Genomic DNA, 20,381 nt, shown 5'->3' with positions numbered 1-20,381 from the left:
CAAGAATACTGGACAAATACAAGGTAAGAATGTTTGGGGTTTTTTTTTTTTTTTTTTTTTTTTTTTTTTTTTTTGTAGGTAATTCTCTCCACATTCTCCAAATATTATTTATTGTCTGATTGTTTTTTAATCCATTTTCAGCTCCATGTTGGCTTTGCAAAGAGCAGGTGAAATATATGAAATAATTTAAAGGTGAGTATTGTCTTTATGTGAATTCCATTGTACAGAGGAATGTAGTGGGCTGTCCCTGGCTGACAGCTAATGCACTTCTGTAGTGCTTAATCTGTAATGTGGTAATGTTATATGTGTAAGTTTTACAAACCTTTCCTTTAAGTCAGAAAATATCTCATTTTCTCTAGGGTATTTAGTCCTTTATCCTGATTTATGGTTCTTAGATAGTTTGGCAAGTTATTTATTTCTCTTTTAATATGTTTTCAGTATTGATTGCACTAGTTCACAACTTCCAAGTAATTAAACATAAATTTACAAACATTTTTAGAACAGACATCTGTGTATTAAGGGATTAGAAAATACCTATGTATTGTATTATACATATAAAATACCTATGTATTATATTTACTATGTGGACCACAAACCTGCATGCATAATACTGGTGATTATACACATTTCTGTCTGCTTAGGCTGTCATTCCCATTAATTTTGAGTAGTTCTTTTTAGTTTAGTTGTTAAGTGTTTGCAAATACAGACATGGTTTAAATTCTGCAACATTCCAAGGGGGCCATTTGTCAGTACCTTTGTCAGTTCAGGAAGGCAAAAACAAAGATTCAACATCTTAAACCATTTATTTTTTTACAACATATACAAATACAGTTTATTCAAGTCAGCAGAGAGAAAACAGTCCAGGTGGAAAAGTCACTTTTAAAATTGCTCATTTTACATAGTTTCCAAACATATAAAGACTGGCACATAGTGATGCTGCATTGTCAGAATATTTTGACATGCTTGAAGAGGCAGAGGAAGACAACTGTACAAGTCACTCTGAAAGAGCTTACACATCTATTGGAGCAAAATCTATTTACTGCTATTTATTTTTGTGTTTAATTTGCTAACTCTGCCAAATGTCTATCTCTATTTAAATTACAAAATATTTATCACAGACAGGAAAAAATTACCACCATTGGTACATTTAGTGGGCTACCCTAAAAGTAAACTGAGTTTTATAGTGGAATAGTAACAGACAGTGATTAAAAACCAGATGTTAATTGAAGCAGTTGAAGAGCAGAACAGACAGCTGAGGATCAGAAGCTGCAAACTTAGCCTGTAAAGCTACCAGCAAGGTTTTCTCTTTTTGAAAATAAACTATAAATGGAAGAGAAAATGTTCTTGAAATATTTGGATATTTCCATGTTGAAGTGTTTAATTCTCAAAAGCCTGTGAGTTCTAGAAGCAGACACCTTCCTAAAAGCAGCTATTCAGACACCTCACCTAGTTATATTTGTAAGCAAGGAAAAAAGTGTCACTAGGCTTAAAAAACCAAAAACTGAGATAGTATTTTTTCGTGTTCTGACTGCTCTCCCTGGGGTCAGTAAGACAGAACCAGGAAGCCCTTTGGGCGGTAGAGGAAGCAGCTCCTGGAGTGCCCCAGTTCCTACAAGCAGAGAGCTCTGCATGCACACGGGAGCTGGGGCTGCCCAGCTTTTGGCCCTTACAGCCACACGCTGCAAGCACCACGTGCTGCACAGGTAAAGGGTAAGAAATTGGTAGAAAAGTAGCAGTTTTTAAATAGTACAGAATAAAATACTTTTGTGTTTTTGCCAATAGGCAACGGAGCAGGAGAAGCAAGAGATTTCCACCTGAAAAGTGTGCAGTGCAAGGCCTGCTACTGCTCAGAGACTGCATGTTTCTGGAAGATGTTGATTATTTACATTCCTTTCTTTCAAACTTTATCCTGGAAGCTGCTTCCTGTAAATAGTTTGTAATGTAAAAATGAATGTATTTTCCTAATTGATGTCCATACTCAGCCAAAAGCATGGAAAAGGACAAAATTATTTTGTCAGTTTGTCATAGGAATGTGTGGACAGATTCCTGCAGAAATAAAATCTGTGGCTCAACAGAATAAACATTCCTATTAGCATAACAACTTAGCACACGAAAGCTCTTTAACTGGGCTTTCACAGAAGTTAACAACTCCCCTTTGCTCTTTAATGCTTCAGGTTGTATTGTATTTCCACTACTTGGAACCAGCAGGAGAAAGGGCACTGCAATTCTTTCCCAAATGCACCCCAATGTGTATCATGTTTCACCAAGAAAAGTTTACCTGAATATTTACCAATACCTAAACTTTAAATTAAGTGATGCATGTACTTTAATGAAAATACTGGAACAAGTTCATTAGCCTTACACAGTTCCAGATGTCTACAGGCCTACAAAGTTAGGCTTTTAAAATAAAAAGCCAAATATTTTGCTGTTCTCCTTCACTGTGATAAACAGCAGACAAAAGAGGCTTTAACTGTGATTGATGATGAAGATACTTATATTAATAAGCTATTCTCACAGCTAGAAAAATTAGCAGAAATAGTACAAAGCTGCTAATTTTAAATGTCCACAAGACTTCAGGCCTGCGGTGCACAGTATAACATGACTACTGATGTCCCCTTTGCTTCCCCGTGGTTTTTTTTTTTTTTTTGTGTATATATCTATGTGACAGAACAGCCCTAGTGGATGACAACATGGGTATAAGAACTTTCTATGTTGAATCCAACTAATTAGCAAGGGTGTCTGCCAGCCTACTGTGATACTACAGGCGATACTAAGAATTTTCAGAGCTGCTAAAGATAAAAAACCCTCCCAAAACCCAAAAAAGCCACACCAACAAAAAAGAAAAAGCTAAACAGGTAAGGGCAAACTACAGGACATTAAGTGTTTTTATAACAGAGCGAATGAAGCTAACATTTAAAAAAATCATTGCATTAGTTGAATTGTGCAGCTGGTTGATGTATTTCCCAGTAATTCCAAAGCATTCCAAAGCAAACTATGCATAGAACTATGTGTAAAGTTGTCACTTCTTAACATTTTGCTCGGACTCAGTCTTTTCCTTGGGCAGGGAGCACACGTCCCTCACAGGGGCTGCTACTGTTGGAACTGGTAATGAGTGACAGGCTGAGCTGGCTGGGAGCTTGAGTTGAGTCATGTTGCTGATTTGCAAAATGCTGCTTTGGTACATAAGTTCAAAAGTTTACTTTTGTGAAAGATGAGCAGTGGGAAGTGCATGGCCTCTGTGAGAATATGCCACTGAGAAATTTGACCTTTTTGTATGTCTGTGGTTATTTTTTCTGAAAGCTGGAAGTGACCTCAAGAGGGCACTTTTTTGCTTTGGTAAATGGCTACTTTATAGGCATTTTCAGTAGTGTATAGTGAAAGACTTCATAGTTTCTGGTGACAGAATGCAGGTTCTGTCTGCTTGTTTATATGCCAGTTAATAACTTTGTTTTCTTTAATTTCACTTTCTTATTCACGGTGGGGGCATTAGCTGTCATGAGACTACTGCCTGTAACTTCTTTCCTTTGTTTAGGGTTTGCTTTAGTGAAACAAAAACATGTGCAGAGTAGTTTGTTCCCCACAGACACATTTCTTGTGGGAGATCAAAGGGATGGCTGATGGCAGCAGTTGTTTAATTTGTGCCCCTGTAATGGATTATTTTAAATAACTAAACACATCAGTAACTCCCATGGAGGGAAAAAAAGAGACGACCAGAACTAACCTAGATAACAAAAGATGAATTCAGCACACGTAAAACGTCACAACAGTGTTTCTATGTAAACAGAATTGTCAAGATTTATAGTGTAAAGTTCTTTATACTCTCTGGGTTTAACAGACAAGTAAAAAGACAATTTCTGACTACATGGAAAAATGTGGTTTGAATTCAAAATTTTGAAATATTACATTTATCAATGCATTGTTTTGAATTTGGTCAGTACTGGGTATTAAACATCTTGTGCTGAAAAGAAAGAACTAGAAAAGTTCTAATATTTTTTTCCTCTAAATTCAGAGAAAGATAAAAAAATCTGCATTTTCTAAAAAGTAGTATATGATAAATATACTATACAATGGCATGTACTTTAAAACATGATCATAAATATTCTTTCTTTAAACACAAGCCTGGAAAACTAAATTTATAAGAAGAAAATGTTTTTCCTTGCCAAGGTCTCACTACCAGTAAGGTGTACTCAGCTACTGTACATTATTTTGTTAACATAGATAAACCATAAATAATTTTGAGTGTTTTGTGTATATTCACCAAAGTTAAACAGATATGCAAAGGAAGTTACAGTATATTTAAATCTCTTTACAATCACTTAACACAGTGTTTAACAGTAATCATCAGGTAAAAGTGCGTTATTTTAATATAATACACATAAAAGACAACTCTGGTTCTCTGCCTTCAGATTCCTTAGAGGCAAAAAGCTAAAATTATCTTTTGTTTAAAAAGGGGAGGGCGATGACACGTGTTTGTTTACAACATACAGTCCAAGAAAACTTCTCCATCCGCCTATGGAGAATCTGCAGATGTGAAGAAACAGGAAGAGAGGAATCTTCGAGAGCTGACAGGCATCTTTCCCATCTACAGTATCCCGTTTAGGATTCCCAGAGTCTGGATGTTAACCCAGCAGCATGGCCTGGATTAAACGTCTGTAGCACAGGCCACACAATTCTGACCAGTTCAGTCCGCAGCAGGATCCTTCAAAGGCACTGCAGAAGGATTCAGTCATGTAATTCCATATTTGGGTTTCATAAAAAAAAGGAAAAAAAAAAAAAACCCAAGAAAACACAACAAAACAAGCCCCCAGCAAAACAAAAACCCGACCAAATGCAGAAGAAGGAAAGTGACTCTGATTTTCCCATAATTTACTTTGCTTTCTTTGAATTCAAATCATTTAAATGAATTAGGGGGTTTATAGCAGTCTAGAAATAAGCTATCAAATTAATCCCTTCCTATTTGAAATACCTTGCAAATGAAAGCTGCTTAAATTCTGTTAATTTAGTGACTTAGCAGTAGCATTACAGTGCATGTCAAATAATGCTTTAATAATTAGATGTATACAGAAAAACAAATGTACTCTTAAACTGGCCATCTGTGAGGTGGGATTATCAACACTGAAAAACATTTCTTCTTCATTTGCAATGAGCTGCAACTTCCCAGCTGCTGTCACAGTGCCGTAGTAGCACTGTGCAAGTGTCTGGTTAGTGTACAGTGCTGGGCAAGTGGCACGTACTATCTCCATAGAAATGGGACAGTCTTGGTTGTGTATTTCAGTTGTTTGAAGTCAAGCAAGATGGAAGAAAATGAAGAGATACAGAAAGGATAGTGTAAATGTTTAAACATTTCTGGCAAAATTTCCACAGACAGAAATTAACACTATAAACTTGTTCTAGCTAAAAAAGAGATCACCAATCCTGATGATTTTGTTATCTGGACATTACAAAAAACAATAAAAGCTCTACTGCTCACTTTCATTTGCCGTGGCCCAGAGCAAAAGAGTAACAGAGCATCGCTATTTAAGCACAATTGTTGATAAAAATGAGTACTGCAAAATCAACTGGGATGCAACATTTTGTTTTAAATGGGCAGAGAAAGTGAGTGAAACTCCACCATTCTGGTTCACTTTGAGACCTTCCTGAAGTCATCGTGCCTGTGCACACCAGTGTATGAGGCTTTAATGGATCATTCTGTCAGTCCTTGTACCTCACTTGGTTTGCTGAGCTACAGCTTGGAAGCAGGAATCCTCTGTGCCTGCTGCACTGAAAGCCTGCTCAGTGCTGGGGTCGGTGTCTCATACCTGAGCAGGCCTTGCCGTGGCAGCAGCCGGGACTATTCCATGATGTCACTGAAGGCCAAGGCGCAGGCGGCTCTCTCGTCCCTGCCCTGGGGACTGTCCGACAGGACCTGCAGCGCGGGTGACACGAAGCCCCGGTACTGCTTACTTGACTTGGTCAGCTTCTTCAGTTCACTGGTGAAGGAGATGCCTTTTCTCTTGTCATCTCGTGCTGCCTGTAAAAATTAAAAAAGATCACAGAGGTGGTTTAACAGCTGCTTGTTCGCTGGGAAATAAGGAATGAATATGAAAACACCTGACATACTGCTGAGCAGGCCTCCCTTTAGGAATTCAGTACAGCTGTGCTTTCATCCAGGTACTTCCTTCTGATTGTTCTGAATAGATTCATTAAAAATTATGCATTGTTAAAGATATGTTTAGCAAATTTTGGTAATCTGTGCTTATAATACAGTTACTTTAAAGCAACAGCAGCTGTGGATTGGTGTTTGCTGGAAAGGAGAACACAGTTCCTTCTCCCAGCAGGCATGTACTTCATTCCTGCCATTTTTTAAAGCCTGAGATAAAGCAACAGAACAACTTTTTCACTGGCCAGGAATAAAGGGGACTTTATTCCAGTAGCTTTTAAGTGCTGCCCATTTGAATGGTCCTTTATTATGACAGGGAACATGGCATGCACAGCCAGAAGGTTTTGAGAAACAGAAAGCTGGTAGCAGATAAAGGTTGCTCTGGACTTGCAGGCTGTGAGGGAATCGTATTGCTGAATGTAACTGATGCAGTTTTGCAAAGGAATAAGTAAGGGAGGTTCAGAGAAAAGAGGAATTTGCTTTTTGCTGTAGTCTGTCCTCTCCATCTGCTCTCATGCCAGTTGGGTCTCCCTTACATGGAAAGCAGGTTCCCATTAAGCTGATCACACACCATCTATAACATCTGCAAAATATTGCATCTTTTACCTGAACCTGTTCTTTGAGCTTAAGGATAAATTTTCCTGCTCCCTTCCACTTGCTTTGGGCCTGAAACACACACTCTTGATCAGAGAGAATCCTCTGAGATGGTTTAGATGTTGAAGACTTTTTGTTTGCTGGCTCTTTAGTCACCTCTTCCAAGAGCACATAATCACTTGGGTTTGGATTGCTCAAAATGCTGTAGGAGTACTTGGCTTTGCAGAGAGTCTTTAAAAGCAGAAAAACAAAACAAAAAACGAGGCATTCCATCAGATTCAGGTTACTAAACCGATTCTTCAGCGAGTGCTGAAAACAAATCCCACCTTAGCTTGTTTGAAACCAACTTCCAGCCCCCATGTTGAGGTGGGCACACCCGCTTACCTGCTGTATGACATCCTGAGCCGTGCTGAGGCGTGGAGCTTTGATCACGGTGCGTGGTTGCTCTGGGGAGACATCATGTACCTGAACAAAGAAGCTGTCATCCTCAGAGCTGATGGCTGCTTCTTCCTTTGCTTCTTGAAAGACATTTTTCTCATTTAAATTCTAAAGGAAAATGACAGACAAATTCATTTACTTAAGAGAGGTAACTAATAGCTTGTGGTCACACAAGGGTTTTATTACAGGGAAATTGGAGATTGCGGTTGCCTCAGCTCAATTTTTTAAATGCATTATAAGAGAGTTTTGACAAGCCACTATTGCTAATAATAAATAATAATGATAATTATTATTTATTATTATTAATAATAATAATTATTATTAATAATAATAATAAATAGTGATAGTAAATACCCATGTTTTCTAAAATTGGTATTTGAAATACCTTTCATAGTAGGTGAGGAACGGAGATGTTTGCATAGCATCATATTTCACAAAAATGGTCCCTTAAATCCTTCCCTTATGTATACAAATTGGTGCTTTCTCATGTAATGGTGCCAGTATGATGGGAGATGGTGGAAAGGGTTCTCTTCTTTCCTGTCCCTGCACTAAAGTCAAAAGAATTTAGAGAGCCAGAATCTGAGCGAACATTTTCCTGTGGTGTGGAGCAAGAGGAAGGCTGCGTGTTTCTCTCTCCCTTTTCAATGACTACTGCAGATTTTTGACAGAATTCCTCCTTGAATCCTCTTCTCAGAGAATGCATTTCTGTCCAAAGCCTAGGAACACTTGGAACACAGCTTGGATTCACAAGCTGTAAATATGGACTGTGTATTGCACCCTGTCACTGGACCTGCTCCTTGATTTTCCAGTCAGATTTGCAGCTTCATTTCTAGCTCCAAGCTCTGAGGTGCTGCTGTCTGCAGAAAGGCTCAAAATTATGGATAATGCTCTGAGGTACTCCCATAACAGGACAGAACAAAAACATAATTTTCATATGTGCTAAGGCAGATTTGTACCCATTTTCTGAAGGAATGGGGCTTGGCAGAACACATGTGGCAGCATACACTGACAGACGCAGTGCTGCAGTCAGCAGAATTCAGTAGGCTACTATTTCCACAAACAGATTTCTACCCTTTCATTTTTGTTCCAAATATTAGATATAAAGAAAACCAAAATGTGGCCTTGTGTAAAATAATAGCAATTTGTCAAATTGAAGCTTTATCAAAAGTTGTGTCAAAATAAGCAAAAATACATTTTTTTTCAGTTTAAAGTATACCAGAGCCCATCTGTCATTCATATATATATATATATATATATAGATAGATAGATAGATAGATAGATAGATATAGATATAGATATAGATATATACATATGTAAAATCTGTGTACTAAGCAAGCATTTTTATTTGCCTAACTGACCAAAGAAAGTGCCTCTGAAAATGGGATCATTAGATCATTAAGTGTCTTTCTCCTGCTTTTTTTTTCTCTGTCTCACAACTCACAAGCCTGGGCACTAGCATATTTTAAGCTGTAGATGCTTTGCTCATAGTGTAAACTGAAGTAATCTTCCTCCTTTAAATTAAAAGAAATCATCTATTTAATTATTTTAGCCTTTAATTTAATCATCCTTTGAGGCTTTTAGACTTATTCTTTAGTATTAAAATTATTTCTAATTTTTCTAGACAGATGATAAGTTGCTGCCATCTAAATTGATGGTGGTTTTCTGAAGTTCTGCTATCTATGATCCTTTGGTTTTAACTATTATCTTTATATTAATTTCTTATCATGGTATAATCTAGATTTGCATTAAATTAGAACTATCACTCCAAGAGAGTCACTGAACTGGTGACTGAGCCATAATGAATAAACAGCACACAGCTGATACTGTAGCTGAGGGAGGTCCAGTTGGTGTCACACAGGTGTATACGGTCCAGTTGTGCTTCTCACTCAAGAATTAAGTTTGTTCTTAAATAATGTGCACAGCATTGATATTAGTCACCAAGTAGTGAAACAAATACTGCACCCTTTTGTTTCGTGGTCTTAAGAGCTATTTTTAGCTACTTTTGTAAATAATAATTTATCTAAAACAGACTTACTTCCTCTCGAGTTTTAAAGATAATTCTTCCAACATATCCTTCTTCTGGGAACCAACTGTTTAAAAGCTGCACTAGCCCTTCTTCAGGACCAATTACTCTCTGGAATGGTGGTTTTCTGCATTCACTCTTTTCTTTTGATATAAAACTTTTCTCTTCCATCAGAAAATAGTCTGCAGCGCATGACTCGGTGCCTTTTATGGTAGCCAAGAGCTAAGACAGACCACATACAACAATTAGAATGCTAAATATAAACACTGCATAATTAGTAGTTATAAATGAGAATGAATAAGGAAGCTTTAAGAATCAGTAAGTATTCTGACAGTGCAGGCAGGATTTCTGATGTGCTATTTATTATTCAGACATTTTACTCCAGGGTAATGTCCTGTTCTCTTTAGCCCAGCCAAGCAGTTCAACTATTCCAGACAAGGCAGTACTATTTAAGCTTATTTCGGTCCTTTTTGGCTGGCCAGAAAATTTATTCATAATCCCAGGACAGTACAGTCTTTTCCCACTGCTAGAATAACAATCCCTGCTGAGTTAACTGGTTTTTCGACTCATGAACTTAGCCCTCTAACTTTTACTCTCTGTTCCTATGGTGCTTCACTTCAAAGAATTGTGCAGAAATGTTTGCCTTTGTTTTAAGAAGAACCCACTGTACCCACTGACTATAACAGATTGTTTTTCTTACCTGCATATGCCCAAATATTAAAATACTAATAGGGAATATGTTCTAAGATTATAAACCCATTATCTGAAGCCAAGATTGGGCAAATGCCACTGATTATATTCTGTGTTTGCTGTGTAATTAATTCCACAGCAATGCATTTCTAACCGCACCCCTTGCTGTGATGAATGAACTACAACGACCCTGTGTGTGAGAAGTGCAGGGAGACAGAGGTCCAGCAGGATGTTAGTGTGGATTCTGGCAATGAAGAGTCTGCAGTTCAGCAGGAACTCACCTGATTGAGCAGCTGTGCAGCCGTGGTCCCCGCACTTACACTGAAAACAGTGAAAGGCTCTGGGCCTGGAATTCCATGAACTGTCACTTTGTAAGTCATGGTAGCTTTCCTTTCTCCCAGGCTAAACAACTGTTCAGACAACATTCAACAGGTTACTGGACGTTTTTACATAGGCATGTTATTTCTAGGTTGCTTTAAAGAAACTGTGCACACAAGTTGTGAGGGCCTTGACAAAGCAAAGCTGTTCAGTTCATACATGGCTCTTCCTTACTCTATGGATCGAGACACCTAAAAAAACCCCAACAAACCCTCCAAAAGCCTCCATTGTATCCTGAAGCTGAAGATAAAAAGGAAGTTTTCCAGTGGGAATAGATAAACTATCAATGGACAAAGGGCCAACCTCCATCACTCATTCCCCATTCTAGCTGAGCTCAGATATTTGGATTCAGCATACAGATTACTGGATGAAAAGCTATAGCTTTGTTTTAACCTCCAAACTATTTGTTCTTCCTTTCTACTCTAGTAATTCACCAAGATACAAGTCTGACAAGTATTCACAGGAGGTAATACCTGCAGCACATCTGCTGCACACACAGGAGCAGCTCAGAAAGTTTTATCTAACACTTTATGAGTCAGCAAAATGAAAAAATACATGTTTAAAGTTGCCAAAACACAAGTAACCCAGGTAGCGTAACAGTAAGGGCTTTTAAACAAAAATCACATCTGTGCATGCATATTTTTAGATATACAGATACCTATATGTATGTATACATATTTGCACATATAAACATATGGATGTGCACACACATATATAAATCTGTATGATTTATGGAACTGCAGAGTTCATCTTTTCTTGTAACAGAAATCAATTTTACTCTCATTATTTCAAAGTTGTTGCATCTTCCTTTTTTTTTTTCTTTTTGGTCTCAAATGTTTTGCTTACAATTCATGCACAAAAGAATGCACGAGGCTGCACTGAACCTGACTGCTCATCCACATTCCCCCAGTCGAGGAGCACATTTCTTGTTCTATACCTAAATACAGCAGAGGAGCCAGACTTTGAAAAGATTTGCCTGCCTACAGTTTTATCCAGGTAGGATAACCTTACTTCCACCAAAGCAAAAAAAAAAAAAAAAAAAAAGGTAGGCATCAAGGTATGTCTGAAGAATGTGCAGGTTTGAGGGCTAACATCTTTGAACACTCTGGCCCTGTAAATCTTCACGTCATAGTAGTTATTAAACCAAGAGTACAGGTAATTCATGTACACAAACAAAAAATAAATTACCATGGATGCAGGCAGACTGTTTCCAGAGGGATTTTCTTCCATTCTCCGACTGTTTATGAACAAACTGGAAATTTCTAATGTTTCATTGTGTAAGTTATGGAGCTGGACATGTCTGTAGCCTAAAGAGGAAAAATCTTTCTGTAAATACTTTGCCACATCCTAGGATACAAGTCTCATAAATGGAAAACTCAAATTTGTTGTATTTATAGCTACACTTTACCACACAGGTAGGATTTTAAGCTCTCTAATACCACTGCATTAACACTCTGTACAACACAGGGTAACACAAATCCTACTGCTGAGTGGCTCATAGAGCAACCTGCCTTTGTTTTACCATAACATTCAATATAGTCATACATAAAATATCTAAATATCAGAACATGAATGAAGCAAGGTCAAATTCTCATTGGAAAATGCATGTGTATGGCCAAATCTTCTCACATGCTAACCCAGACAATTGTGTGACATTAAAGTGGCACAAAGCAAATGTAAGAGAGCTACTGGCAGCATGGAAATTCTCTCCCCCAGGTGTCACACAATTAGTGATGTTTCCTGATCTCTCACTTTTTTCCACCCTTTCTTCAACTCCCCTCCAGCCATGGCTGTGAGAAGTGCAATTCCCCTCTGCACAGTGATCAGCTGTCGCAGCAGTTTCTTGGGCAAAGGACAAGGGCAGGAGTGAAAGCACTCCAAGCTTCCTAAGGGAGCAGCCCATCCCCTGGTGAACACAGCCTCAGGAGCAGGTGTGTTCCACATGGCCCTGCCTCCACAACAGCACAGGATGGGACTTTTTACAAGCCATTGGGGCGGCTGCCAGCTCCCTGGGAGTCTTTGATCAGCACTGCACTGCCAGGCTGTGGTGTGCTGTCTGGTATTTGCTCCCTCTCTCCTCTAGAAAAATGCAACTGATTAAAAATTCCCCTCTGGAAGGATTCAACCCAGGAATCTGCTGGACCATTTTGGCTTAGGGTGCCACCACGAGCTATACTGTACCTCTCTTCAGCGCTTTTAGGGGAATAATCCTCTGAGCTGTTACAGCTGAGCAGTTATTTTCAACAACTGCAAAGCGGAGAAAGACCAAATCTTCAAAGTGAACCCGGAAAAGGAACTGCTCGTTCCACATGGGGTTGAGAGTGTTGCGGTGGATGGGCTTCGTGCGGAAGTGGCAGCTGTCCAGGGGCATCCCCAGCACGTCGATCTCGATGCAGGGGCTGCCCGTGCTGTTGCTGGGGCAAACGTTCTGGCCAGACACGATCTGCAGCCGAGGAGCACAGAGAACAATTAGTGGAGGAATCCCTATGCTGCCACGATCCTGAGCTAAATACTGCTCAGCACACCCCTAAGCACAGTTTGTTAATGTGCTGAATTAATTACAACACTCACTTTTGTGATTGCCAGGGCAGAAAGTTCAAAAGCAGAGCTCCCTCAACCGTCCCACCCCCAACACCACTGCTGTGGTATCTTTCCTCTGCAAAAACACTCTATACAACTGTTCAAGGCATCTGAACAGTAATCCAGAATGAATGTGCCACTAATGCAGTCAAAAAGGATCACATTCTCTTCTCCATTACTCTGGGGTGATGGCATTGAGCTCTGGCTTGCTTTGGCATACAGAACACAAGAATTAAGTGTGCAATTACCACAGCTGGGAAAATTCTGATTCTTATGAATTTCACTTTTCTGACACATTTCCTGGAAAGGACTAGCTTCTGAGAGTACATTTTTTTGGCCAAAAATCCATGAATTATGTATCTTGTTATGTAAGTTACAAAAAATTATTTTTTCAAGATTCAGTACAGCTTTTCATAATGGCTTTTTGTGCAGCTTTTCAAGTGTTCACTAATGTGTAGAACATCAAGGCACATGTGTAATTTTACACAGTTGTGTAGTGCCAGGGAAAATGCTTTCAGGACTGAGTTTCAACAAATACTGTGAAGGAAACAGGGGAAGTAACTATGGATACGAATCAGCCAATACAATAAAATAAAGACAAATCTTTGTTCCTTTCCTCTCCAATTTCTGTTAGTTAGGTTGACCTTTGGAAGCAACATTTAAAGATTCAATCTTTTCATTTAGAAGTGTGACTGTAATGCTGGTTGCATATTGTCTATGTCTATCTGTTTGCCTGTATGAAAATTCCCTTTTCATGTACTTACTGTTAGAGAATATATAGCTGGCTCTTTATTATCAAGGTCTCTTTCCAATGGACAAAAATGCTGGTACATTGAACAGTTTTTATCCCACAGAACTGGAGGTTTCAGAACATATCCACAGCCACCATTAGCCTCAAACATTGCTGCATTGAGTTGCAGAGGAAGATCTGTGAAATTAAGGCAGCCAAAACTGACAGAGAGCAATGGTACAATGGAAAAAATGTAACAGTGAAGACAAAGTCATGTTTGAAGTATCTTTTTAAAAATTATTTTAGTTACGTACTATTTCTGGTTTTCAGAACTATCTGTGATTTATGTGTCCAATCTATTCAGTAATTACACAAAACTCTAAGAACAGTTCATTCTTTTCCTTTCCATTGTCTTTATTGAACTTTAGGGCTTGCCTACAACAGTTCTCTGGGAAGTTTGTAGGAATGTGCCCTGAACTGCATAATGAAAGAGCACTGTAGATGACCTAATGGATCCCCCATGGAAAATGTGAAGGAACAGAAGATAAGATAACAAATATTCAAAAAATGATCAACATTAAACCAGCATCCAAGGCAGCACTTCCAAGTGAAAAATACTTCAGTACCTTTTTATGCTTGAAATTATCAGAAAGGGATAACAGTTACTTGGACTGGGAGAAAAAAAAACAACCTTCAGCAATAAAATAAATATAAAAATGGAAGTGTTGCTGTCCAGGCACTTCTGGGTTATCAGGGAACCTGGTGCATTGGCTCCTGGACTCTGAGGTCACTGCTCTCAAGGACCAGACTGTTGTGCTATGAACCTGCTTGTGGCTGGGGTGCAGATACAGGAAGATCCCCTCGGGAGAGCAGGGAAAAGTAAACAGGGAAAATACAAATTCACAACTTAAGACCTCTTATCACATTTCCAACGTATTGAAAGCTGGGTTTGGGTAGCCTTACCGTCTGTTTGGTAGTTCAGAGCCACGAGCTGCACACCGTGCAGCCAGAAGATCAGGGGGTGGGGGTTGGAGGAGTCGATGCGCGTGGCAGCGGGGTAGGTCCTCAGGAGCTGGCAGGTGGTGTGCTGGATCAGCTTCTGGGAATAGCGCCTGCAGAGCCGCTTGGCAGCGTTCTCGTTCAGGGACGAGATGTGATAGCACTTGGGAGTCCTTATGATGGCACTGAGGGAGGCTGGAGAGTTGTAAGGAGAGCAAGGATCTTCCCAGGTCTGCCGCATCGCATCAAAAGGACCTGGAAAAGAAACAAGGTACAGAGGCTCCAAAAATGCAATGTTTTCTAGTGGCTTATGTGTGTGTGCTTTGGTTATGGTACAAAAAGGTGATCCTGGAAAATGACACTACTCAGGGCAAGTGGCACAGTCCTTCTCACACAGTAAGAACAATCCTTGAGAGGAAACACAATGTCCAAGTATTGAAATAATACCACTATTAGATGTGCTAACAAGCACTTTCATAAATATATACCTAATTAGCATTTGCCTGAATAAATTAAGGAATAAAATTCCCTTCTTCTCATTTATACATTTTACATGAGGAAGAGAGGCAAGACTGAAAGCCATCTGCTAATTTTCCAAACAGACATCTACAGAGACTGCATAAGTTAGGGGAAAAAGGCAGCAAAATACTTATATGCTTTAGAATTAGGCACCACACTTCTTCACTTTTAGGACACTGGCCTCTAGAAGGAAATCTCTCCTGTCTGCTGCAGTCCTGCCCTTGGGCTGCAAGAAATACAGTCCTCCCTGAGCCAGAAAATGAGTTCAAAATATCTCTTTATGGCAATCACTTGAAAGGCAGGGGATCTGGGTCTTATTCCTGCTCCAGAACCTTTCCTGTACTTCCTTTGTATTTCTTTACATCTGTTCATAGGCAGAGGCACAATTTCCAGGTTCACAAACTGAATCACCTGGAGGGTCTAATTTGCATAATTAGACACATTTGGACTTGGCTGACTTTTAGGCTGCTAAGTTCTATTTCAGACAATAAAATTATTTTCTGCACCGGCCCAACAGTTCTGGCTTTCATTTGTACTTTGAAAATATTCACTTATATAATCAAAAATATAAACTTTAAGATACTTAAAATGTACATTAGTTTTGAATTGTTTATGAATTAGGGTCATCATATTTCTGATCAAGTAATCCTGATATTCCACACTCACCACTTCAGTTGTAAGAGTGGTACTGTAATAGCTGCTGTGCTAACGAAAAACCATTCCAAAGTTTAACGTTTTACACATTGCAAAGTATTTGATCTTTAACAACTTGGTCTGGTACATGTGTTGGATTACGGCGTCATTCCACGTGACTGGTGAAAGAAGATGCTAACTTTACCTTTTCCAGATGCTTTGGCAAGAGCAGCTGACTCCCCAGGGCTCAGCCTGCCAGGATTGTTGCCAAAAATGGACTTCCTGCTTTTTCTTTCTTTTCCTCTGCTAGAGCCAGATGGGTTTAGAGTTGACAAGCCTGTTCCCATAAATGTAAAATAAATGAGCCAAAAAACATGACCAAGAGGGCAAGACATTTTCCACCATATTTTACATTATTTTTGAAGGCATGAATACTCCTGTTATATAGCACACAGGACAAGCAGTGTATTTTTCTCCACAACTTAATTTCAACATCTTTAAATATATACAGACTTTTATATATGTATATATTATGTATGGGTTTATATATAATGCATATATGCATGCATTTATATAATGTATATAGAAACCCATATGAAACAATACAATATACAATTCTCTCTCTGTGATATAACTTTTCTCCATTGTACTTTTTGGCTTGAAGAAGGTAAAGGCTTTCTCTCAAATTACTAAATGGTCTAAACTGATACTAAAAAAATCTGCAGTAACAGTCCCAAGGTATTCATCCTAGAAATAATTTTGAAAAATAAAAATATTTTCTACAGAAGCAATAAATCTGTACAGTAGTGAATATCATGGAATTAATCTAGATACCTACATAATTAAATAAATGCAAGATTATGATTTTAAGATATAATGTAATATAATGTAATGTAATATAATATCATATCATATCAATCATATGTCCAAATGCTGTTGGTTAAACAGTTTAACTTCAAAATGTTTTCAGAGTCATCTTCTTCTGTTTATTTGTACTTCAGTGTTGGTAAATACAGTTAGGTGTGCAAAATCCATTACCTATTTAATGGCCAATATGTACTAGGAGTAGAGCTGGAAAGCTCTAGCATAGCTATTATTCAAACTTGTGCATTCTAGAAATATAATCATTAAAAGTCATGACCTGAATCGTGGTGAAGTAAACAGACTTAATCCCACTTAAGGTCAATTTCTTTCTGTTGGCTTGGAGAGAGCACAAATGAAAGTGCACAGTAATTATTCTGACAGTAATTATTCTGACACCCACAGCAGCGAGATGTGGGATGCTCTTAGAAACCCAAGATGTATTTGTGATATAGAATGTAACAAAGCAAATACACTCTTACATGCCTAACTGTGACTCCCAAAATGTCCCACATTAATTCACATCAATTCACACCTGCCTAAAGACAGTTGTAGATTTAATACTAATATTTCAAATACAAATGTAAATCACAAAGAGGATACATTGGCCTCTTCTGATTGAAGACTGCCCACAGCTGCAAATTTTCAGCTCTCAATCTTTATGGCATGTGTACATGTACTTACTAAAATTATGCACACAGTTTCAATGCAACGGCTTGGGTTAATAATACTCAGAACGTACATAAATGTTTTCCACATTGGAGATGTGTTGTCTCTTTGAGCCAAAGCATACACATAAACCACAGAAGATGCTAGAAATTGGGATCAATGAATATGAATTGACTAGAAGAATGAGGAGTTATGCACTGTGTGCTTCCAGCACTATTTAAACCCAGTTTTGAATGGATCAAATGGATTTGGCAAGTAAGATCCAGTTTCAAAATCCTGTTGTGGAGACAGTCACTGAGGAAACAAACTACCCTCATAAATCACCAGAGTGCAGTGCAGAGCCCTAGGGCTGACAACCCAGTGTGATGGCCACAGGGTACACTGCAGCTGGCAGCTTCCTTTCTGTCTCTCATGCTTTGCATGTTACACATCTCTTCCCACAGACATGCTCCATTTTTCACTCCAATTCAAACTTGACTTCAAAATATAGCTTTACCAATTCATAGAACCATCAAATCACAAAATAATAGAGGTTGACAAAGCTAGGGAAGTCATTTGGTCCAACTCTCTGGTCAAAGTAGGATCAGCTCAGATCCCACCATACTGTACATAAATCCTATTGTACTACCACAGGGTCAGAGTAAATGTTTTGTGTTTCCCTACAACCCCTTGCCATGTTTTTCAAGTTATAGAATTTAGTGTCCATTTCATGTGTTAGATATAAGGACAGTGCTTTACTGCTTCTGGACTTAATCCAGAGGATTACAAGCTTCCCTGCCCTTCTTCTCATCATACTAACATAACAGGTTCAACTGTAATTGCCACCTTCTCACCATGTGTTTCAGACCAACAGAAAGTCTGCAAGTTTGCAGACCTTAAAAGGGAATTTACAGCATTTTTATATGCAGGGTGCCCCTTTCTATGTTCACTTTAATTTCTTGAGAAGTGATACTACAGGGGCAGATAATCTGATGTGATGGAGATGGTGACAGAATTTCATGCTGGTGAGATGAGTCCCTGCTCCCTCTACATGCTGATCCCAGAGAACAGACCTCCAGCCTCTCAGATAATGGTGCAATGATATCCAATACACTGGAATTCAAGTTAAACAAGGACTGTAAGGTCAAAGAGCACAGAAACAACAAGGGCCATGGTGGCTTCCTTGTTAGCAGAGGTTTATAAACAAGAAATGTTATTTTCTCCACATGATAAATTCTGTTTTGACCAGGGAACACTTAGGGAAATCTGTGTTACTCAGTAGGTTAGGGTAAGTGAACATTATGGTCCTTGCCCTTTTTTATAGTCACAAATCAGTGATTAACACTCAGGGATGTAGGCGAGTGTAAACACAGAACAAAATTATATGAAGACAGAAGAAATAAAGTATTTACACCATTGATCAGATACTGACACGAATTCTGCCTTCCCCATTTCCAAAACTCCTGCATTTTCTGAGTTGGTTAGGAACACAGGTACTAGAGCTACAGAGTCATGGATCTAGCAGCCTTGTTCCCATCATTAATGGGCAATGCTGGGTAGGGCACTGCACCACATCTGTGCCCTCTGGCTGAGCACAGCAACCCAATCAGTGGCATGGTGGCCATGGAAGCCTACATTCCCTCAGAGGAGGCAGCATTTGTCTCAAAGGAGACAAAGTTTGTTGGAAAAGTAATTCCTACAGCTTTATGTGTTCATCTGTGAAAGGAGGTAATCTTAATTGTTCTATTTATGATCCCTTTAAAGCAAGAGGAAGAAATCTGAGAAGGAAAGCAGGTATTTCTTTAATAACAAGTATTACATTAAAAATTAAATATTTCAAAGTTTTTTTAGAACATCAGAATTTTTTATGTGTCAAAATGCTTGGAACAACCCAAAGTATCCCCATTTAATCTTGAATATCTTTCTTTAAAAGAAAATATTTTACTTGAAAGATATCTCATTGCAGATTTCATTAAAAAGAGTATCAGATTTGGATTTGTAGAAGTCATTATTTTAACAAGTGACACCTACAATTTTTTAAAGTTATAAAAGATTATAAAAGAATGTCTGTCCATATTTCAGCCTGTTTATCTTGTCTATTTGACACTATTTTATGTTTGGTTAGCTTCTCTAATCTGATTATAGTTCTGTTTGTGTAAGATCATGATTTGGCAGAATTGCTAACTTTTCCACAGAGAACCATTCCAGTAAAGAGCAGATTTTTCATTCAAAACATTAAATATATCAATAAACAATAAATTCTCAATTTAAAAGTATTTATGTACATAGTATGAGCCAAAATATACCCAACCTCATATTTCAGTACTGAACAAGTACTTATCAGTGATCTCTTCAGTTACTCCCTCTCCTTTTCTCTGCAAAAGTTTTTCTTCCTACTGTACAGAAGAAGATTCTCTGATTTCCATAACTGCTTCCATGAAGACTGAGTGAGAGTGTGCAAGCAGCTGCCCTCACCCATCCTATGAAAAGGTGCTTTACCCCTGCAAATGGCTCCTCTCCTGTCCACTTGGGAAAGAACAGAAAATACAGCTGTGGGCAAAGGTGAAACACACTAAACAGAGGTCACTTAAAGAAATGTGACACTCTACCTTCAAGGCTTTAAGAATATTTTCCTTCTTAATTCAGTAGGACCTTACATGGAAACTCAGAGCTCTTAAGATAAAGCTTTCTGTCATCTGGCATTTGGCAGTGAAGCAGTTGTCTAAGTTGTGAAGACTGGCAAATTTCACTTTTGTAAACATTTTAATATGACAAACAGAATGTATTCACATAATTTATGAACACTACTTCTCAGCCAGGAGCTGCTATTATGAAGACTACCAAATCATGAAGAATGAACCTCCTCGACTACTTCAAACTAATTCAAAACATAAACATAATGTCTCCAGGAATTAGACAGCCTAAAGCAATAAAACAGGGCAGTGTGCTTACCCGGGAACTTCACAGCTTGACAGTAAATGACAAGATCTGATAGCTCTGGGGCTATTTGTCTGCTTTCCTTCTTATTTTGTGGAAGATAGAATTCTTCACCCAGCTCCATGTCGTAAACCTGAGTGACAACACCAAGAACATTTAATAATATTACTGAATGTAGAAGAATTCTTGCATATCATACTTATGTCTTTGAA

General features: G+C 38.4%; 1 protein-coding gene across 1 annotated transcript in view; it reads right to left on the bottom strand.

The window, feature by feature from the left end:
* Nucleotides 1–4,030: 4,030 nt before the first annotated feature.
* Nucleotides 4,031–20,381, bottom strand: part of PLCE1 (phospholipase C epsilon 1) — a 112,021-nt gene continuing 95,670 nt past the window's right edge. Inside the window, exons 21-32 of the mRNA XM_053984320.1 lie at nt 20,185–20,302; nt 15,929–16,060; nt 14,536–14,826; nt 13,607–13,770; nt 12,444–12,705; nt 11,451–11,569; nt 10,166–10,294; nt 9,207–9,416; nt 7,118–7,279; nt 6,746–6,964; nt 5,799–6,010; nt 4,031–4,710 (exon numbers count right to left, since the gene is read on the bottom strand). Coding sequence (XP_053840295.1) covers nt 5,831–6,010; nt 6,746–6,964; nt 7,118–7,279; nt 9,207–9,416; nt 10,166–10,294; nt 11,451–11,569; nt 12,444–12,705; nt 13,607–13,770; nt 14,536–14,826; nt 15,929–16,060; nt 20,185–20,302 — 1,986 coding nt within the window. The 3' untranslated portion in view covers nt 4,031–4,710; nt 5,799–5,830. The remainder of the gene's footprint in view (nt 4,711–5,798; nt 6,011–6,745; nt 6,965–7,117; nt 7,280–9,206; nt 9,417–10,165; nt 10,295–11,450; nt 11,570–12,443; nt 12,706–13,606; nt 13,771–14,535; nt 14,827–15,928; nt 16,061–20,184; nt 20,303–20,381) is intronic.

Source organism: Vidua macroura, chromosome 8 (assembly GCF_024509145.1).
Source record: "Vidua macroura isolate BioBank_ID:100142 chromosome 8, ASM2450914v1, whole genome shotgun sequence".
Taxonomy (NCBI): domain Eukaryota; kingdom Metazoa; phylum Chordata; class Aves; order Passeriformes; family Viduidae; genus Vidua; species Vidua macroura.
Note: the sequence above shows the minus strand (reverse complement) of the source record. Positions and strands in the feature narration are given on the sequence as shown.